The sequence below is a fragment of the Temnothorax curvispinosus genome, unplaced genomic scaffold (genome assembly GCF_003070985.1).
Source record: "Temnothorax curvispinosus isolate PA1 unplaced genomic scaffold, ASM307098v1 QBEX01009828.1, whole genome shotgun sequence".
Taxonomy (NCBI): domain Eukaryota; kingdom Metazoa; phylum Arthropoda; class Insecta; order Hymenoptera; family Formicidae; genus Temnothorax; species Temnothorax curvispinosus.
In genome coordinates this window covers 202,423-225,860 of record NW_020219608.1, presented here as the reverse complement: position 1 = coordinate 225,860, position 23,438 = coordinate 202,423, and the positions used below count along the sequence as shown (strand labels likewise).

At 33.9% G+C, this 23,438-nt stretch overlaps 3 protein-coding genes across 5 annotated transcripts; 1 reads left to right on the top strand and 2 right to left on the bottom strand.

The window, feature by feature from the left end:
• Positions 1–665: 665 nt before the first annotated feature.
• Positions 666–5,816, bottom strand: LOC112459454. The gene is made up of 4 exons (XM_025023558.1): positions 5,662–5,816; positions 4,709–5,118; positions 4,009–4,053; positions 666–1,472 (listed from the first exon to the last, which is right to left on the bottom strand). Exons 2-4 carry the CDS (start codon positions 4,718–4,720, stop codon positions 1,260–1,262), a joined length of 270 nt encoding a protein of 89 aa, XP_024879326.1. The 5' UTR covers positions 4,721–5,118; positions 5,662–5,816; the 3' UTR covers positions 666–1,259.
• Positions 5,817–16,066: 10,250 nt separating this feature from the next.
• On the top strand, positions 16,067–18,846 carry LOC112459430 (serine/threonine/tyrosine-interacting protein B-like). 3 transcript variants are annotated; one of them, XM_025023524.1, is made up of 5 exons: positions 16,067–16,200; positions 16,751–16,873; positions 17,146–17,297; positions 17,812–18,000; positions 18,258–18,846. In XM_025023524.1, exons 1-5 carry the CDS (start codon positions 16,168–16,170, stop codon positions 18,472–18,474), a joined length of 714 nt encoding a protein of 237 aa, XP_024879292.1. In that variant the 5' UTR covers positions 16,067–16,167; the 3' UTR covers positions 18,475–18,846. The 3 variants fall into 3 exon arrangements, with proteins under 3 accessions (XP_024879292.1, XP_024879294.1, XP_024879293.1); XM_025023526.1 differs by having other exon boundaries at positions 16,095–16,407; XM_025023525.1 differs by having other exon boundaries at positions 16,095–16,422.
• A 248-nt stretch (positions 18,847–19,094) lies between these two features.
• On the bottom strand, positions 19,095–21,810 carry LOC112459431 (NPC intracellular cholesterol transporter 2 homolog a-like). Its single transcript, XM_025023527.1, has 4 exons — positions 21,645–21,810; positions 19,897–20,010; positions 19,522–19,703; positions 19,095–19,231 (listed from the first exon to the last, which is right to left on the bottom strand). The coding sequence occupies exons 1-4, from the start codon at positions 21,730–21,732 to the stop codon at positions 19,148–19,150; spliced, it is 468 nt and encodes a 155-aa protein (XP_024879295.1). The 5' UTR covers positions 21,733–21,810; the 3' UTR covers positions 19,095–19,147.
• Between the last annotated feature and the right edge of the window lie 1,628 nt (positions 21,811–23,438).

Here is a 23,438-nt window from a genome sequence, read left to right as displayed (position 1 = left end):
TAATAAAATCTACAAATCGAAATATATATAGAAATTAATATCAAATTTATATACTTTATATAATGGCAGCTACTAATACAATAATTTTATTACTCTCTACCTGGCATTAACACGGGCTATTATTGAGCATTAAATATTGCTTTGCTGGATTTTTTGCTGTTATAATAAATTTTTTTACTAATAATTTAATTAAATGGTAATTAAATCTGTTTGCAAAATGGCCTAGTTTATACAAACGGTACAAGCGAACTTTCACAGGCTTTTAAATCCAACCTCGTCGCAGCATGTTGACTAGTAAACAAATGTCGTTACTCTGTTACACTTGACTGATCTTGGAGACTTTGAGAATGCGGTTCGGAAAAAGCTGAGAGGAAAATTGTAGAACGGTGTAGCACGTGTACTCATTTAATAATTGCGCAATTTATTATTTTGCATACGTTCTATACGTAATCATTCCGGAATTTATTTCTCTCGATCGAGCTATCATAACTAATCGTTATTACTCCTTTCGAGAGTAAAAGAAAAAATAAAAAAAAAAACGAAAAATCGTTACTACTCCTTTCGAGAATAAAAGAAAAAATGAATTAAAAAAAAAACAATTAAAAGTAAGCATAAAAATATTTAAAAAACGAGGGTAGAGAACGGAGGAAAGAAAAACAACGCAATTTCTGGTTTATCACAAGACGTATACAAATCAACTTTTATTAGAAAATAAATAAAAGTGTTGCGGACAGTGAAGAGAAATAGGACGGGATCCGAGAAATGGGGGGGAAGGGAAAACGCTCTCTCTGATGTTGCAGTGATGTCTTCTTCAATATCACATTGCCGCACGAGAATTTCGGTGGTTGGGAAAAACGGAGAAACAGAAAAAGACGCGGGTGTTCGTGTCTATGTGTATTCGTATAAGTGTCATATGTAGCTTTAAAATAAAATCAAGATGAGTTTTTTTATTCTTGAGTTTGGCTGCCAGGTCTGCGATCCAGTGAGTGGTCCACGATTTTCCGTCTCTTCTGAGGCTCTCAAAATTCCTCGGAGATGCTGATTTTGACGATCGTCGTCATCGATGGATCCTTGGCCTTATATTTGTCTCAATTGAAGTTATTTAGATTCCCGAAAAACCAGATGTATCGTCGACGAAGTTGTCTGCTGTCAATGCTGTCATTATTATGATTGATAAGATTCGGGATGACTGCCATTTCGGTATGAACCACTTTGGACCAACGGGTTTAATCGAGGAGCATCGTTAGACGGGGGGGTTCTTAGGCCCAGCCGTGTCCATGAGTCTTCACGACGGAGATCGCGGGTTCCGGGGCGGGTACGTAATGCTCGACGCCGACGAGATGTGGATGCGGAATATGGGGACCGCTGTAATGTAGTCTAGTGACGTGGTCGTTTCCCTTGATATGCAGGGGACCCGGATGTGGGGGTGGAATGGCGGGCTGCTGGGGAATGTAATGCGCGTGGTAGACTTGCTGTAAATAATAATAAAATAATATTAACATTATGTCTAGAATAATTATTAGACACTTTTTAAATGCTGCTTTTGTGTAAGTGTGAGGATAGTTACGCAATTGATAAAAAACAGAGAAAATAAATCATATTAAATAATTAAAAAATAATATATAGATAATGTATATAATAAAATTAAAAATTAAAAATAAATGTTATATATTGATGTTATAGGTACATGAATTACAAATTATGCAAGAATATTCATCTATATTAATTTCGCAATAAAATGCGATCACAGTGCGTAAAGTATTGACTATGAAATTATTTTACAAAACAATATTACAAAATCAATTGAAAGCAATTTGGACTCAGTAACATTAATAATAATTTATCGTAAAAATTAAGATAATAAATTAATTTTGATTATTAAAATTAATTGTTAATAATTAATTTAATTTCAAGAAACTTGTACAGAAATAAAATATGAGAAATTTTTTAATTAAAAAATTTGTTATATATTTATATGTTTATATGTTGTGTTTTTTTGTTGTTGTATGATAGAATTATAATAACGTAAAGATAATCAATAATTATCAAAAAAAAATTCAGAAAATTGTGTAAGAGAATATTTATTTTTCCTTATAAATAAAATGTCAGTTTTAACATTACTACCAGATTTCTGAGCAGTTGTGAAAACGAACCAAACAAAGGTAATCCAAGCTGTTTATCATTAATTATGCAACAAGGAGTTGGAGGCGGAACAAACGTTACGTAAACGAGTTGCACCGATTATTTCGGTGCAATTGAGCCGGGTTTCGTCACGGCCCCTTTATAGGTCTCCGATTAAGTAGGAAATCCAATTAATTTGCTATCGCGGACACCTATTCCGTTGCCGGTTCAGCTGCAGCGTAAAGCAAGAAAGACACGTAACTGCTGATCAGATCTAGTAACGTAATATAACATTAGAAATCGACTGGCCATTAAACGGAAGGAAAGGCGCAATCAACGACATGAAGTAACAGTTTCTGCTCGGTTTCCCGTTTGGACATTTTCCGAAAACCGTTATTATTTATCTATCGTCTGTAATTTATGTAATTATGGTAATACTATCATCTTAGATATCTTAAGCCACACATCGCGCAAGATATAATATACCTATATTAATGTCTCATTCTCTAGCGAATATTTTTCGATTTCTATCACGCGATAAACTGTAATTAGCATTTATTAACTTATTTATTGTTTCAGTTTGTCTTGAATTCACAGAACCGAACCGAAGTATATCCTGTTTACTTAGCTTAATGTCAAATGTTAAATGTTTCTAATTCTGAATACTTCAGTGATATTTCTCTACCATCATCACCGTAGCGACTTTAATTTTAACACTTTCCGTTATCTTATAGCGCGTTACCTTCATCACGCAATGAATTATCTAGTCGAGTTGTTTGCCAGCTCTGCCAAAGTCACAGAGAGACGATTAAATATCCATCGTGTAATATAATCGACCTCCCTCAGTGACAGTTCTGTACCACTATTACCTTGGCGTGCGCTACAGGAGCAGCGACCTTGAGGTATTTCGGCACAGGCGCGACCCAGGGCTGGGGCGCGTGCACCACCGGTGCGGCATGCACCACTGGAGAACCGTGCACCACAGGAGCCAGCCAGGGCTGCGCGATCTGAGGTGCGTCAAACAGTCGTTTTTCACATGATCGGAATCGATCGCTTTGGTAACACGGGTGTTACGTGAAGTTACTTTCCCGCCGAGTACGTCCAAAGTTACTCGGTCGCCGGAAGAGAAATAGAACGAGCCTTCGTAATCCGCATGACGTTGATCAATCAGCAATGGTGTTTTAAGAAATGAGGAGTTATCACAAGTCGAGAGAATATAGAATTGCGAAGAATAAAATGAGAATAGTGATTGATGTAGAAACATCCACGAAGACGAGAAGAAAGATTGAAGTAGGCTTTGTTACTGGATGTAATTGTTGTATAAATTTATCGATCAGTAGATTAAAACTTATACAGAGAAACACAAGAAGTTCAAGTACCTGTCGAAGTATCAGAATATAAAAAGTGCAGTTAAAGGCGAAATACATATCAATCATGCTTGATAAACGACGATGAACAACGACTTACTTTTAAAAGATTAATTTGCGAATTGAAAGATTTTTTAAAAACCGAGAAGTCTTTCCCTTAAAAATAGATGAAGAAGAAATGGTGATTATATATAGACGGATACCTTATTAAAGTGCGTTTCCTCGTCGAAATTCGAGTCGCTCGAATATCACTTGAATAACGAGGTATGTTAATTATTTAAAAAGACAGAAACGTCGAGAGTCACTAAAAATTAATAATAAGAATGGAATAATTAAAGTTTGATTAATCACAAAAGTGAAATCCAGAGAAGTGGTAGTAACGTTAACAGGCAATTTACATTGTTACAATAAAATTAGTATTACTACACGTTTGCGTACACGCATTCAAAGAGAAATAATAATATAAATTAATATTTATGTAAATATAAGCTTCTTTAAATGATGATTATAAAGTACTTGCCTCGTATCCAGCGCTGACGGCAGCCACAATGGCGAACAAAACAATCTGCAATCATACAATAATATAATGCAGTGTAATTGTAATGCATATAATAATAGTATGTATAATAATGTAAGATATATATATATATAATATATATATATATATATATATTAACAATATGTTCAAAATATATTTAATCCTTGTGTCGTGATACAATAGAAACTACAGAAAACTAATACATTTAATTGTATATTTTAATCAATTGAAATATGCAATTAAACATAATTATTAACAGCTTAAATTAAGATACACATAATAATTAAATAACTAATTAATAATATAATTAAATATTATTTATATATATTTAATTAATAGATATCTTATGTATTTTATATAAATTATACATATAAATCAAATTAATACTTTTTATTTAATTTTTTACGTTAATGTATATAATAAGATATCTAAATTACAATTTTAGAATATAAAATAAATTAGTTGCAATATTTACTTATATAAATTTTATATAAATAAATATTTATTTATATATTTAACATTTATAAATATAATATAAAACAAATATAACAGATAGACAAATGCAAAACTTGCGCGACACCGTGCGACAGAATCCCCAAGATCAATTGCAGGGGGATTATTCTCGGGCAACACAACGATTAACTTTTACTTCCTCGTGTTATACTTGCGAGGAGAAACTTACGAAGAACTTCATGGTGTGTGATGACAGTTTTTCTTGTGCGCTACGCGAGAAAACACTACGTGTTCGAGGGGCGACGCAGTATGCTTTTATAGCTGAGCCCTGCCCAGGCCCAGGGGGGCCCAGGGATGAGGCGGGGGCACGATTGCACTGCTTCGGATGCGGACCCCTTTCACCAATAGCGCGACCCTTTCAGATCCCTTATTGGGAGCTTGATTCCAGTCAATCACGATGCCTGGCTTCCGGTACCAAGTCGACACCCTTGAAGATTTTTAAGGATCATGGACCATCGAAAGGGGGCACTCCAGATGAAATCCGCTTGTCGTTAATTTGATTCATAGAAAAAGCAGGTCGCTCGAATGAAGAACACAGGTTAGTTTACGATGCAAGATAAGATCTATAATTTGCAAAATCTGAAATAAATATTTTTTAATTTTAAGGATTTATTCTATTTCGTAAGATTACGTGGGAAAGTAGATTTATATAAAGCTAAATTATTGCGTTTCGCAAGATTGAATGGGCAAATAGATACATACGTACAAAACTAAAGGAAAGTAGAACTGGACTGTATACTCACCGCGTGACTTCACTTTATAATTTTTTTAAATGATCGTAAAGTTAAAAGGAAAAAAATTTTTATTCGAAATCAGAAAGTTTACAGTCGTGAATATCTAGAACTGTTGCTACTGATTGTGAGTTACCGCATGTCACCGTAAATGACTACAATACTTTAGTCTGTCTTCTACTGTGTTTCCAACGTTAGACATTGTCTATTCCAAAACAAATCACCTTGTACGAACGAATTGCACAACTTTGACAAACGGCACCATATCATGCTCACAATCGTCTTAATAAGCACTGCTGATTTCTGACTTCTTGTCTAAGATTGATCACTCCGGATCCACAGATCATGGTCGTGATGTTATTGATCACGATGTTAAATCGCAGTTACTAACCCAGCATGTAACGAGTAACGTTCGCAAGGAGTTTGCGTATTGCAGGTGCGTCGGCCGTAACGCGCATTGATAGAGTCGGCTGATTAGGATGTTAACACACTTCAGGAAAATGCGAAGGCACATTTAAGAGAAAGAAAACGTTCGGGTGTTTTTCTTTGTTACGCGACTTGCGTAAAAGGTATACTGTGCAACCATAAAATAACAATTGACCCTATCTTTCCGCGCGATATCTCGCTGTAATTACCTGAGATAAGATATACGACTCGCGTAATAGCGCGCAATTACGTTATGATACTCCTGAAACGGAAAATACGGCGCTCATCTGTTTTTCTCAGACTTTTCACGGCGAGAAATCCCGCTTTTAGGACAATTTTCCTTAACTGGACCTCGATTAAGGCAAATTTTACAGGAAACCGGAGAACAATAGATTTCCGTAACGTGAGATGTCCGATTCTATTGCTGTCGATTTCGCAATCGTACTCCGTACTTATATTTTGAAAATAACGAGTAGGAACGACGATATAGCATGCAGAGAACGGAAAGCACAAGCAAAATTGATTCCTCATTTCGATTGCGGCATAGGACGCGACTATTCGTTCCGCCGTTTTCTTCTTCAAACCGTAAATAATTTTTTTTTCTCTTTTCTACAATGTGAAATCCTTTCGATTTATGTCTAATTAATTTATGCAGAACACAATTCCGTTCAACATGCAGTATATTAATTTTGTAACGGCGAAATTCGCCGTTTCTTCACTCGGATCGAGCCTAATTAACTGACGATATATATAGTTTCGTTCTATATATGTATATTAATTTTGCAATAGCGAAATCTGTGTTTCTTTAATCGGCGTTTAGTTCGCAGCGCGCGAGGAAAACCGTGTGATCTGTTTCTTCTGTCAATCGTTTCACTAGACTTGGGATCGTGTTGAAATCTGTTACGCTGAGAAATTGGTGCGCACATGCATATAGAGGTAACAATAGAACTTTTCAGAATTACTATTGCTCCTCATGGATTACTCAGATAATATGTAATATAACGAATAAAGAAATATTTTTGCACATGCAATAACCTCCTTCTATAATTTCTAAAAGAAAAAAATCTTTTTAAAACCTAACAAATGTTTGATAAATGGAATATATTTTCTTACTTTTATATAGACATAGTAAAAATGTTATTAACTTTGACAATAATATGTAAAAAATTATACTAATATTATATTAATTAAATGCTCTATTATTTTATTATGTCGATTGTCATTTAATCTTTTTCTAAAAATGCGTTTTTAATCAAGTTTTAAATCAAGTTTTCTCTTGCGTGTTATATAATTCGTATTTTTATATTCTAACATATACATATAGTAAACAAAAATTGTTCCTCTTTACAGTTTTAATGCAGTTTTAGTAAAATTTTAGTACACTTTAATACAGTTTCTTTGAAGCAAAAATTCTTTAGTTATATTGTGAAATTGTAAACATATTTCGTATAGTAGCTCTGTCTTTCAATTTTTAATACACAGTAGTTCCAGTAATTTTCCCCCGTGCGTCATTCACCCTCGGGTCTAATAAACGCGCGCTTTACGAGCAGCGTTAATTTCGCAACTATTGCTAGTTACTAGAGGTGGTTATAGCCATGAACGCATTTAGTTCTGGGTCACATCGGAGTTCGGAGTACATCTGGCCCCCCCTCTCTCTCTCCCTCTCTCTCCCTTTCTTTCTCTCTCTTGCTTCCTTTGAAAGCACGAACTGCATGGTGCGATTTTTGCGAGCGCAAAATCGTCGTTTCCGAGCGATGGAAGTGAACGCCCCTGCATTTCTTCGTCGTCGGCCGCGCTTTTTCAGACCGATTAGCAATTACCCGTAAAGACTAAGGCCGACGGTCGCCTTTACTCGGTATAAAAGCCGCGGTGTGCGCGATTTGCGCAACTTCAACCAAGCACGATTCGTTGCATTTCTCACAAGTGTATGCGCGGAACAACCCCGCGTGGATGTAGATACGTCGTGCGGTGGAATCGTTGCAAAACCTGGAAAGTTTAACGATTCTCATTATTTTGTAACGTTTCACGTTCGCTGTGTTCGAATCAGATGAACAAGAGAGAAAGAAAACGATAGAGGGAGAGAGAGAGAAAGAGAGATGGACACGTGTTTGTCGATGCAGGCGGGCGCGCGAGAAATATTAATGCAACGCTCACATTGCATCGCGCTGTGATGCCCGAGGGAGATTTCGCGAACGAAACCTTTACACAGTCTTTGAATATTTCAGAGACATGGTATGGACGTATCGGAAAGGGAGAGACGACCATATTTATTTCTCGACAATTCGTATAGAAATATTTTGTTTACGTAACGACACGTAAAATATCGACAAAATGATATGAGTAGAAATAACGCGGTGTAAAAGAATAAATAATAAATAAGTAAAAGTATGTAAGTAATAACACAAAAATATGTCGCCGTGCGTTTTTTTACCAGTATCATGTATAATTTTGATTACGTTATATCGCGTGGTTTCTTATTAGCCAGGTGCAATCTGTGCAATTTGATTAGATAATTGACATATGTGGATAAAATCTTTAAAAAATCGAAAATTCCCCTTCCACTCGCTTATGCACCACTGCACCGCAACCCGAACGCGCTTTCCCCCGCGGAAAACGCATTGCAGCAATTCGTGCATCGCTGCACTCGCTAAACCGATCTCCCGTACATGTACGAAACAGTTTTCGCTTGTAATACATGATACATAATACATTAATCGAATCTATATTCGCTTATCTTCGCTATATCTTCGATGTTAATAGTTCATTATTTGTTTCTTTAATTCACTAAATAAGTATCAGAGTACAGAAATATATAAGACAGTATAAAATTTGAAATTTATGCCATTTCCTGATTATTAAAGTTACAAGCAGAGCCGTTTTCTCATGCGCTCTTTCTGAATAATCCCGCACATGAGTGGTAGAAAAGCAAGTGCAAACTCTTTCCTGCCTCCGCAATAGCGGCAATTATGCGGTAGCAGCTAATTATCTATTCTCGTCTGTTATCTCTTCCTGTGCGCTAAGAGTCAATCGCAGTCGGTTGGCAAGATATAAATAAAATAGATGTCGCGATTTGCGATTAATAGACGCGCGAATCATCGAGTGAATCAATTATCGGCGAGTCACGATTTATCCATCTCATGCGGTATCTCATGGCATTCTCATGGCATCCGGCAATGAAAATCGAGATTGAAACAAATGGATAAACGAGTTAAGGTGATCCTAAAGCCGTGATTCTAGCCGGTTTTTTTCTTAGCACTAATCTTTTAATTGGCTTTTAGAAATGCAAAATTCTTGTTTAGAATTAAAAAACCGAAAAAAACCGGCTAGGATCACGGCTTTAGGATCACCTTAAGCATATTTATTTTTTCGTCAATAACACATTCGTTTATTAAATAAACGAACTCAATATCGCGTTATGTTTTTTGCTCATCCCTCCGATTTCCACGGATGTAATTCGATGCATGGACATTCGAATTCCGCTCATTATTAACCGGCGCATTTACGACGATCTTGTGTAATGTTGCATTGTGTTCCATTTGTAGAGCGGCTGTTCTATTGCGCAGAAAAGTGATTTCGCACGATAACGCGGGTGCGATCGCGCACCAAAACGCGCGAGAATATTCGCGAATAATTGCTGATGAGAAAAAAATCGTTTAGACTCCTTACGTAAGATCGATATTACATAAAGAACTTTCATTGTAAAAAGAAGATCGCGGTATAAGAAACGGAGATTCATTACTTTTAATTGAGCTTAAATCGTTTAATTTAAATTCACAGCAGAAAATATAGAGAAGGTATATGTAGATATCAGAATATATGTTGCATTTTTTATTTATTATGTATATCTCAAGTTTTGGTATATGTATATATATATATATATGTATATATATATATATATATATATCCGTTATTTGTATATTGATTTCTAAACTATAGAGATAAATTGATACACATTTTATATAAATTTAATTTTTATTTTAAAGAAACTAATAACAAAATCCTATTTGTTCTTCACACAAAACTCACTTTATAGCACATAAAATCTCCGAAGGAAGCAGATAATAAAGAGATTATCTTTTACACGTAGATAATGAATGTAGAAAATTATTCAAGGCTTTAGGGATGAAATAAAGGTGATTACAAGCGCTAAAATTAATGAAGCACGGTAATCATCCCGAGCGTGATTTCATTTATGTTCAGAATAATGGTTCAACCAAATGAGGTCATCAGATTATTATATGTATAAGTCTTGATGCGTAGAAAAACTAAATAATTGTCAATAAACTAATATAAACACAGATATGTATTTAAATTAATAACTAATAATAAATCAATATAATATTAAAAATAAATGCAATCATAACTATATAAAGTATAACAAATTAAAAAAATTATTATTATATAAAATCAATCTTGAATGAAGATTTTTTTAATTCCAACTTGTATAATCATATACAGATATTCTGTATTCTTAAGCAGAAAGAACGAGCAGTTATAAAAAAAATCACCAGGTGCGTTCGCTAAATCGTGATCTTGACGATCGACCGGAATGCCAATTGATGACTCTTCGTTTTCATTGCAACGAGCAATGTCGATCAGTTTTTATGTCTGCCAAGCCGAGACAACTGCTCCATATTCCCATCCAAGGATGACCATTAAAAGATCTTTAAACTTCGCTCAAGAATCTCGGGAATCTCACAAACTTTTGCAATCAATTTATAACTAATATAAAAATTAGAATTTTAGAGACAGAAAAGTAGGAAAATATGATTCTATAAAATTTATAACATACTACATATGAACGCTGAAAAGCAGATATCTAACGTAAAAAGTACATTTCTAAATAATCGAAGTAGTTATTAAAAAACACGAATTAAAATATTGATAAGTTAATAGAATTATATGTTTAAATTTCCTTTCTGTTCATGTCTCCAAACGGTATAATTGAATCTTATCAGTGATTCCTCGCGTTCATCCTTCCTCTTTGATCAGGAATAATAATTACTCCGATTCCTCTTCCTCTGTTCTGGCGATCGCCGGCGTCCGCTTCGCCTTCGCGAGCGTAATTAAATGATTAAAGCTTGACCAGGCCGGAGGGCGTAGTCGCCCGCGGGCGGCGTGGAAGTTTACTTTCTAGGCGAGAGTGATTCTGTCGTTCGCTCGCGTTCCTCGCAGATATGGGAATCCGCGTTAGCCGTCGGGGATCGTGGCGCAATTGCCATCCTTGGACGCGAATCTAGAGCAACGCGCTCGACGTGCTCGACGTGCTGGAAACTGACCTGACCTATCGGCTTGAGAGACCATAAAATCCCGATCAATCGCGATGGACCGTACGAAATTTTATTCAAAACTGAATCTATTTTATTAAATTTATAATATTTTTGTTATATATATTTAAATATTTATTATATATAGAATAGATATTCATAAATAAAAGAATTTATTTATGTTTTCTTATTGAGATGTATTATTAAGCAAAATAAGGGGAAATCTTTCAGTTCAGTTGTTTTCGTGATCATTATCGCAATAGCCACTGCAGACATGACACAGAAGCAAGTGTAAGAACGCGAAAGACTCTTGTCGGTCTATAATTCTTGAATAATAGAAACCATAAATCTTCGTCTTAAGAACACAAAGAATAGCTGAGTGAAAAAGGTTCACGGAACGACAATGCTATTTGTAAGCAAACCAAGCTCAATAATCATTAAATAAATGAATTATCGATCAATGTCCCCGTCCGACTCTTTATTAATTGAAGAAACGACAAGAGGGTCCAAAAATTGAAGGACGACCAATTAACCCAACGAGCAAATTAAGCCCACTTTAAACGATCTATAATTTCAAACGGAATTCCGTAAACCTCTTTTTTATCCACGTAATTAATTATAATTAAACTTCTATTAAATTTTATAATTATTCTATCGTGAATTGTATAAGAGATCTAGAATGGAATTCAGTGACTGAGTGCCATCTAATTGCGCCAGAATGTCCAGCAATGACTTTGAGAGCGACAAACATGGAAAATGATGCTTCTTATACGCGCGAAATAACACGGTTCTCCAATGTGACGAAATGGGTGGTGCTATCCAATACCCTTCACTCGCGAGTACTTCGAATCGCGCGCTGTGCAAATGACAGCGATTTATTGCGAGCGCTATTCACTCGTGTGAAGAGACATTACTGCACCATGCAATTTATCCATGCTCCGTAAAAATAAAATACAAACGCCAGGAAAATGCAAACCTGACCTATTTTAGCCAATATCAAAGTTTATGCTGGACATAAAAATCCTATAAATTTCAATAAATTGTAGAATTGGATAAAGCGAGAGAGAGAGAGAGAGAGAGAGAGAGAGAGAGAGAGAGAGAGAGTTCGATAATTACATGGTAATCAACAACAACAAATGTACAGGAAATTGCGTGTCAACAGTTTTTTTTTCCATTTCAATAGTTATTTATACAATTAAATTTTATTTTCAACAATATGTTTTTACACGTATTTATACGATAAGATTATTTGTGCCGGAATAATGAAAGGGCTTGCGCGCTAATAGCTCGAAAACACAATCAAAAATATTAAAGCACGATCCCGAAAATGCGTAACCGAGTGCAACGGAACATCGCAATTCCCACGGAAGTGATTCGTTTCGCATTTTCCGCGAGCCCCGCGTCGCTACAAAACAAATCGTTTGCGAGCGACGCATTGAAACTGTACAAGCCGCACGCACATATATACACATATACGAACTTTCATCGCGAAAGCGTGGCGTTGGCGATCGAAGGAGAACCATATTACCGTATCCCGGAAGAAATCGCGCCGCCGATTCTGCAACCAGAAGCGCGTTGTAAAAGTCATTAAACAGTTCGTAACCAAATTGCGTCGTTCTCCTCCACCCCTCGTCCCAGCTCACCCTCCTCGACGCCCAACGATGTCCGAAAGCGTTCTGCATACCTACTGCGCGTTTCCTGCATTTGAAAATCACGCCGCGAAAGGATAAGAAAAAACCGACGCGTGTTATTACACGCCGCTAATCTTCCTGTCGGGCGATTTGCAGATTAATAATTATTGAGACCCGCCGGCGCAATTGTCGGTAATGGTTTTCAACGCGGTATACGATACAGATGTAGGAAACGTAACGGGCTGTTACGCTATATATTCTATGACATTACACGCTTCTATTGCTAAGACACATTTAACATATTAATGAATTCTGAAGATAAGGAATGTCATTTTTGCACGTTCTTTATTCGCGCGAATCGCAGTGCCCGCGAGTGAAGGGTATGTGCGTGGTATATAATTTCATAACAACAAATTAACAAACAGTTATACGAGTCAGGCGCGGTACGTGGTGTGCAAGTAAAGAAATTAATAGTTATATACAGAAGTAAAGAATTACAGGGTATATAATATACATATATATACATCTATTCCAACTTGATAAACTGCGCGCCGATAGCTGTGTTTCAAGTCTGACGAATAATCGGCGCGCAGTTTATCAAGTTGAAATAGATATGTATATGTACCTATATTATATACTTGCGCACCACGTACCGCGCCTGACTCTTATAGCTGTTGATTTTATTAATTTGTTGAAATTTTCACGAGTCTAATGACATATTTTAATTTCATAATTGTAATCATGTTAATCGCGCGGTAACACGATCGAGCGATAAAAGATCTCTCTCCCCTTTACATTAAAATTGTGTCAAATTTAATTATTATTAAAAATTGTATTCTCTCTCTGTAAAAAAATGTCTTGTATTTTAGAATATTGGAGACTCGGGAAAGATGTCGGAGATAAACAAGAAGATAAAACGAAAGAATCCTTTCTACTGGCACGAGGCCCAAAGTTGCGCGACACAACGCTCGTCATGACGCTGGATAACGATCCGTATAGCAAAACGTTTTTCAGACCATCTATTATTTTTTGAAAGCAGCTTTCTTAACGTCTTGCCGCAAAAAGTTCAAAGAAACCGAGGGAGAACCGTTTACAGGCATCACCGATCTTTTGTTATAATGCCGGACGTATGTACGCGTGATTTATTTCTGACAAACCGCGAGATCGACATGCACTTTGAGATATCGCGCGCTACAACATGAATGAAAGAAAGCGTTTGATAAATTGAGCTCGCCTTACATCCGCCGCTACTTGATTTCAAAAAGCTTTACATTTGTTGAGAATTTATTAATGTTTATAATTTCGATATTAAATCCACTTTAGACGATTTATAATTTGCGTGACGTTAAAATTTATGGGTGACATGTTATTTATCATCTTATTTAATTATTTATAATTTTTTGAAGAATCAATACACATGTACACATATATAATAAAAATAATATATTGAAATGTATGGCGTATAAAATTATATGCAATAGAATTATATAATATAGACTCTTGAAATCTCACGCGAATTGTAGATCGTTTAAAGCTTTAATCTGACAAAGATGCTTTCTTTTGACAAAACAATTTATAATCTGGCCACAAAATCTTTTATATTATAATTACAGTGTGAAATTTTTAGTTTTTTTAATATACTTCAATTAACAAATAACAATTAATCATGATTCTTGGACAAGAAATAATAGAAATCTGATATTATTAAGCCATTTATTCCTTCATGATGAGTCATTTTCGCCATATTTAGAAAGAAAAAAGAAAGATGATTAATTAGATGAATGTGCAACCGCCAATCAAACCCCGAAATAATTAGCGAAGGAAGTCGTAATATATATAGCGCCAACACTTTTCATTACATAAGTATGTTTTTGCCATTAAAATCATGTAATATTCTATATTTAAACGCACATTTAAAATATCTAAAAATGTACGTTATAGGAAATATTACCACTCGTGCAAAGTAGCGCATGAAAACTTATTATCATATTAATTGTCTCTAGTGCAATCATGCTGACAAGTTTCTACCGTCCTTACACTTTCTCTTCTTATTTACCATTCGTAGATTTTATATTTTAAGCTGCGCAAAATATTTCTATTTTCTCGATTTCATCTCGACAAGCAGATAATCGATGAACGAATAAAACTATATAAATAATTTATTGCAATAAGCTGGCATATTAAGCTGTTGAAAATAACAGAACAAACGCAATTAGTATATTAGGAGTGTTTGCAATAAAAAACAAATTTATAGATAATTATAGCTCTTCGAATAATATAGGTTCGTGGTACTCCCTCCTTCACCATATCACGCAAATATTACTGATCGCGCGCACCGAATCACGATTATGTAACTTTTCTCTGTTTTTTGTTAAAAGAAAAATAAAATACAGCCAGTAGAAACAGTTCTATTTGACATAATTATATATAAGTTGCGCTTTTTTATAATGCTAATACATGGAGCCGTGTTAAATATACGTCTCGTAAGATCTATTTATATATTAGGTGAAATTCTTAAAGAGAGATAATAACTAATAACTAAATGTAAACATATTAAATTATCCTAAAATACATAGAGATACTTTAAACGAAATTTCAAGTCAAGCATAATAATAATATAATAAAAGATGCAAGCTTATCTGTTATATTGCAGAAGAGCATTAGAATTGGAGTAAACAATAATAAGGGTACAATTAACATAAAAACGATTATGTAACGAGAAAACGGAACTGCTCGCGCTCTCTGATAGCGCCGTTCGATACTAATCAGTCGCCGACAGAAGGCGTGACCAGTATATGTATGTTATACGAAGGAGAGAAAGAAGACAATATACTGAACTTTAGAATAAACATTATCAACGATATTATTTGTAACATACAAACAGCAATATTGTATCCATCAAACTTGTGGGAGAAACCCACGTTTTTTGTATTTTTTTTTTTTTAATTTCTTCTTTCACAATAGAAGAAAAAATCGAGACAATAGGACAGAAATAACGAAACTATTCCGAATTAATCGTGGAGACATCGCGAGAGGACACAACTCCAGATTAGAGTCACTAATGACAGAAAAAAGTTAAAGAAAGAGAAAGAGAGATAGGGGACAATCTATTATCTCTTTATTCTTCGTTCTCTCTCTCTCTCTCTCTCTCTCTCTCTCATTTACAATCCAGATGTGACTTTTTGACTTTTTAGGCCTGTTCGTTTGCTGTACTTCTTGCACGGTTCATCTTTTGTTCTTTTTCTTTTCACGTTGGAGAGAAAAAGAGAAAATATGAACTGTGCGAGAGCGAGAAGTTCAGCTAAAACGAACAGGCCTATTGTGACTTTCTGCGAGAGGTCTCTACGGTCTCTACACTCTACAGGCGATTTCATTGCACATAAACCGTGTTTCAAAATTCATCGCCACTATCGCCAGCGCTGAAAATCTACAGCGTACGTCACGGGTACTATAGATTTCCGGCGTTCACTGTTGACACTTTGACAGGTGAATTTTAGAACACAGTCGTAATAAATGATAGGTCATGATAGGTTATGAAGTCACGTATCCCTGCATCATTACATAGCGCCGACGATGACGATTAATAATTCGATCGTTCGTTTAACGGCAAGTATATCGGCATGAAAGGACGTCGATAAAGGGCAATATTCAACACACTGGGCCACGTGACGCTATCCGAGAGAGTAAACAGCGATTAAAGAGAGATGTGCATTATTTGGATTTTAGCAGTGGCATTGACACCAGATTTGTCCTATTTGTTATATTCCGAGTGAACTTCATATCTTCAGTTTCCTTTTTCTCTCGAGCATGGATGTATGTTCGGTTCAAGTACGGAAAAATGTCGCAGTTAAAAAATTTATTAGCATAACGCTTTATTATATTTTACAATACTTTTAATATCTTAGTTTGTAATATTAAGGTCTGAAACAAATTCAGCTAGTCCTTTCTCTTAACTTTACTGATGTATATAATCAACTTTTAGAGAAAAAGCCACAGGATTTTTTCCTTAAACGATGAAAATTTTGTTCCAAGAAAAAAATGTATACATTTAACATACAACCGGGTACAAATATGAAATTGATTTCGAGACATAATATATCTTACGATCCTTTAAAGTTCATAAATAATTTTAAAATATATTAATTCTCAATTGCAGGAAAGCGGCGGAAGAGGCACTGCTGAATCAGAATCTGACCAAGAATGTCCTGAAATTTCTAATCGCATCTTCCCATTAGAGAAGATGAGGGACTGGACTTATACAATGAGGAGACACATGCAGGTGATTATGTCAATTTGGCAAATAAGTACAAAATATTCGGCCAAACTTTACCACCAATAATCCATTCTATCGATAAAACAAATGTGCGAATGTAGAACTATAAAACTTTCTTTTTAACTCACAACTCTTTAAAGTTTACAAAAAATTAATTAACTCAATATTAAATTACTTATTATAATTTAGCTTAATTTTCTTGCGCTTTCTTATTTTAACAAAAAAAAATTATATGTTATTAATTTGATATGTATAACTACTTTTACTGTGTGTTACAGGAAGTAGTACCTGGCGTATTTCTCGGTCCTTACAGTGCTGCCAGTCGCTCCAAATTGCAGTCTTTGCTTGACCATGGAATAACACACATAGTTTGCGTCAGACATACTATCGAGGCAAACCTTATAAGGCCAAACTTTCCCAACAGCTTCAAGTACGTGATCTTAATTCAATCAATCTGTCTATCTATCGGCCTTCTCAGAATTTTTGAGGTTTTGAGATAAAATTTTGTTTTCTGGGGTGGGTTGTCAGTCTACTGATCAACCCACAACTTTGAGAAGTTGGTTTCCTCTCCAAATACAGAGCGGTTCTCGTGGCAAGATACTCTTCGTGGGTTGCCATCACCATCCGAGATGATTGTAGCGATCAAATCCGACAAATTTTTTATCAGATTTGAACCCTGCATCTTCGACTCACTAAATCAGCGCACATCACTCTGTGCCACGATCGCCATATATGATCTTAATAGCAATAACTTATTAATAGTTGCTTAACAAAGAAGAGAACAGCTCTATAAACTTAAAAAGTTCTAATTTCTGATTTTCTTTAGTACTATCCTTTCTATTATTTTTAATTACTAATGGTTGCATTTCTTCTTTTTCTTTAAATTTCATTTAATGGTTAATATTTAATTATGATTATATTTTACATATTTCTGTTTTCTACAGATACCTAGTCTTGGAGATCGCCGACACAATAACGGAAAATATCATTCAACATTTCAAAAAGGTAAAGGCATTCATTGATGAAGCCTTGATTTCGGGCGGCCGAGTCTTAGTTCATGGAAATGCTGGTATTTCGAGATCCGCCGCATTAGTCTTGGCATATGTTATGGAAACGTATGAACTTTCACAAACGTAAGTTTTTTCTTTTCTCTAAAAAAATATCTATACATATCGTCACACATGTTTCTATACATTTTCATCTGAATTATAAAATATTGATAAACTGATAAATGACGATAAACATGACAATGATTGATAAACTGAACTACAGAATCGTATATTCATTTTACATATTATTCTCTGTAATTATATTAATTATACGTTATATTAATTATATATTTCTGTTTACTGAAATTACAATATCGAAAAATCTGCAATATTCATTTTAGGCGCGCATACATAATGGTGCAGGAAAGAAGATTCTGTATAAATCCAAACGAAGGTTTTATGACACAACTAAAGGAATATGAGCCCATCTACCAAGCAGAGAAGACGCTGAAAAACGATCATCAAAGTTCGGAAATTCAACGTAGCAAACGAACATTCCATCAGATTGAAATGGACAATCGATCGCAAGATATGGTCGAAAATATGATGGACAGTTGATGATAATTTATAAAAAGTAGGGAGAAGACCAAAGTTACCAAGTATTAGATCGGATAAACGAAAATATTTTTCCTTTTTTTAGTCGAGTTTCCTGTACTTTCTTTCAATTCTTATTTTTATTTTATTTTTTCTATTCTTTACCCATCGTTTTTACTATAGTGTGTACATATTACGATTTAAAAAAAAATTAGTTTTAGCTAAATCTGAATACCAATGTTGTTAGCTTTCAATACCAACGACTAATGTTTAACTCAATAGTGAAATAGTTACAAAGAAAAAAATATCAAGTTGGAACATCTGACAAAGGAAAATATCTGACACAGAGTACTGAATAAGACATACTCACAGATTAACGTATAGAATTACTCTGCATTATACACATTTTTATCTTACAATATTCTAAATCGTTTATAGTTAAAAACTTAAATGTCAAGTTGAAAAATTTGAAATTTAAATACATTTATATATATCAACAATGTGGATTACCTTTTTATTTTTATTTCATTTATTTATTTTTCTTATGAATATGCATTGACATGGTAATATTTAAAATTAAACAATGTATTAAATATGTCAAAATACGTTATCTAGAAAATGGCACATTTATATTTATCAAGATATAATCTTTAGTATTTTTCTTTATTTCCTAGTTGTTGAAATAATATCTTTTGAATCACTTAACTTTAGCTGGAAATCCTATGCACACTATTTTTTCCTTGTTCTCATTTATAAACACCCACTTAATATAGACGTTCACCTGAAAGATAATAAAAATTATAAATTTTTAATTATACACACAAGTTTAATAACTTTATTGTACACATAAAAAAATATTCTTAACGGCTAAGTTAGTATATTTAATAAATTACAGGTAAGGAATTATAAGTTTTTAAATTATTAGAATAAAACTTGTTAACTCTAGTTGTTCAAGAGATATAAATTAAATTAAACATTCCACTCAAATTATATCCAAATACCCATAAAATCTAAATAAACTTGAATCTAAAAAATCGAAACGGTTAAATATGAATTTTAAATGTTGATTACCCGAGGATACTTCTTCTGCACAAGCAGCGTGGTCGTATAATGATACTCTTGATCCTTGTGTAAAGGACAATCAATTCCATCGTCAGGATCCGTGCACGCGTCAGGCTTGTCTAATGGAAAAGGTACCGGAACGTCTAACACTACGCCGTATACACGTACATTGACTGCTGAGATATCTTTATCTGCAAAAGAGAAACACAATTATAAAATGCACGCAAAAACATCGCAATTATAAAATGTCTATCTATATTAATAACATAGATCTTAGATAATATGTAACCAATAATTGAAATAGTTTTAATATCATCAATTTAAAATCGAATTCTCTTACCGATAAATTGGATATGCAATTTTGTTTATAATTCTCGTACTCACTAGGTGTAAATTTGATGGATATAGATGCGTTAGCGCCGCGCTGTAAAACACATTTTTCATCAGACGTTTTACATCCCGAGACCAATACTTCCGTGAATTTGCCTAATGTTGAGCCTAAAATGTAATGTAAATTAGTATGAATTATATTTAGTCCTAAATATGTGTTAAATTAAAATCAAAGTCTAAATATATTAAATAAATATTAGGTATACATATTAAGTAATATATTAAATATGCTCGAAAATAATTAAAAGTGTTAAATAATTTAAAAAGTGGACTGCTCTAATTATATAATTTCGCAATAATTAGGTAAAACCACATTCAATTTCACTTGTATAAATTTCCATAAAAAAATAATTAAAGTATAATTAATTAAAATGTTGTATTATTATTTTTGTAATTATAACAAAGATTATCTTAAGAAATTGGATTAATAACAAAACGTGTGGTAATAAAATTTCAAGAATTTTAATTATGTTCGCTAACAAAATTTCTCGAAATTTTGTTATAATTTCTAGTGGACAAGTTCCTTGTAGAAAGTATCCTACAATTAGATAATAATACGGTCGACGGCACTAGTAATGCGCTTCGTTCTTTGTCCTCCTTTTTGTTATGCATTGATATCTTTGATGATAACTCAAATCTCGTGTAACATGACTTAATAGATGCGAGTCACCATTTTCAGACTATGAAAATATGCGTCACATTCTTCATTTTAAACCGGACACACATTACTGATAACGTAATCAGCCTTTGGTTTGATTGGGGGACAAACAACGCTGTTCGGTAAAAAAATATATATATGTAATAAAACTTTGTTAGAATTTTATATTAACAAGAGATTCCCTTGCTGTCTTTTCCGAAGTAGAACATTTCTCTTTAAAATAAAAAATGTGTATATAGTGAATACGGGATCAAAATGGGCGAAAAAAATAGTGCAACTATGATAAAGAGAAAAAACGCATTATAAATATATTTTTAGTTTGTAATCGAAATGACGTGAATCGTGATTATTATTTCACTGCGTGGAATTTGTTAATTTTAGACAGCAGAATGTATAAAAGGATGATAAATTGATAATGAATATGTTTATATCGTTCGTTATCTTTTGGTATTAAAAGCACGTACTTCCTAGATATCTAGAAGTAAATATGTTTAGTTGAAATTTGAACTCTTTGAAATTAGACCCGCTGAATACGCTCTTTTTTAATCATAACATATACATTACACTTTCCTGCTCGCTATCTGCGACAGACACATATCTAACAATAAGCTTTAAAGGTAGACAAAAAAAACTTCAGAAAGTGTCGATAAGAGGAATGGATCTTTCCTTGCCTCTTTTGTTTCTTAAAATATACCCTTGTCCCTTTCATAATTTTGAACGATAACGTGACAAATAATTCTCTAAAAATTCAACATTATTTTAGTAATAGTTATTAATTATCATCGACAATAATTGATGATAATTAATTTAACTTTGCATAGTTAATTTGTTTATTGATGTTTTATTTAATTTATTTATTTGTTACAATAATTTCAATTTTCTTATCAAATTTTAACCTTCTACACGTACAATAAACAATTTACCAAAAACACAGCACCCCTTCAGCATTGTGATTAGTATTATTAATAAGTATTATTATCTTTTATTCAGCGTGAGTTTATTGCAAAATGATTTTTTTTTTTTTTTTTTTTTCCCCAAAATGATTTGCCCAGTTCCAGATTAACGATAACAAGCGCACACTCACCGCAATCATCAAATGTGACGGCGTGACAGGACGCAGAATAACATAACGCGTAGAATAGCGTGAACACGACGATCGTCACCCGACTCATCTTGCTACTATGGCTTCTGCGTGGCTAATAACGTGCCACGCTCCGTACTCCGTACTGACACTACTGACTCCGTAGTCCGTACTAGTCCGTAGTTGTCTCAAAATATGTCACATCCCCCTACCTAACAAAAGAGCGCCTCGACTCGCTTTTCTTGTTGCCGAGGTACCGATCGAGCTGATTGGAAGTTTACTATCTTTTCAATGATGGATATTTTTTTTTTTTTAACAATCAGTTACCTTTTCGAGACTTTTTTACCTTATAATATTTGTTTCCTTTTTTACTTTAATTAGACATCACAGACGCGCGCTATTTCTTTATTATATATTTCTTAATGTCTTGTTTAACATTAATTTAATTACAATTCATTAACGAACCAATCGTACAAATGTTTTGTCAAAACAATTTAATAAAATATATTTAATTTGAATATTATATTTAATTTAAAAATGTTAGTTTAAATATCTTCTGACATGTGACCTGTTTCTATCTGATTTCATCCGATAGAAATAGGTCAACCTAGAGGCCTTCCACCACCCCCGCCGATTCCGACCGGCGGTCCTCATTTATTCACAATGCATTTTTTTACATTTTTATATTTATTTTATTATTGTTACAATTTACTTTACAATATACATTATAAAATTGATACAACATTCGGTATACGCACAATAACACAAAATTATCACAATGTAAAGCATGTGATTGTTATATAGCATTTCTTATTAATTATTTAATTAAAATTTCAAAGTTTATTTTACTACTGTATATTTAATTTATGTGAGAAACTACGATCAAAAAGATCGTTAATAAATTTATTATCTATGTCTCTCAATCAAGGAGAATGATAATTATTGGCATACGTATACTATATATTATATGCGAGATTTAAAGAAAATGACAAGTACCCGAAAAAATAGAAAAAATTTCGGTCTAAGGCAATGATCAAACTGAAAAATACGCGACGAATGAAATGACTCCGAGTCAATCCCGTAATTTTTATAATATCTGGTACAACGCGCACGTTTTACTTTCAACGGGAGATAGATTTTGCAAACTTTAAAAAACCACAAGCAAAAATCGCGTTATCGCCGCATTCAGTGCATCGATAACTAGCTCAATGATTTGATCAGATCAAGATCCCTCCGTCGAGTGGCACGCTAGTATTCGACATAGAGAAGAACGATCCACATAGTGGAGAGCGGCTGTGGTCTGCTCTTGTTGTGTTCCACGGAATCAATCTGCGAAGAAAAGTTAAGTGACCCGTTGAACACCAAGGACACCGCTGCAGGAGGAAACGAATCTCGGATCTTCCAGACTGTTCCCGATAGCGGTCATTTCGGCAGCGAATTAACGACTCATCTCTTTCCAAATATTTGCATAATGCAAGTATTATGCAATACCCGAATATGTTTTCACGATAATTTAATTGATATTCATCAAAACTCCTTATAAGATCAAGATTTGCGCGCGAAAATATATATATACTATTCTTCCATTATTAAAAAAAGCATTTTTTTTATTACAAACATATGGATAGAACAATTTCTATCAGAGTAATGGTTACAAATAATTATATTTAGAAATAAAATACATATACGTCTTTGTAATCTATTGTAGTTTATTATACATATGTGCGAGTACGAAAGGTCTCAGGTACCGACTGTTCGAGACTAATTGAACCAATAACAGTGAGATTTCAATTAATT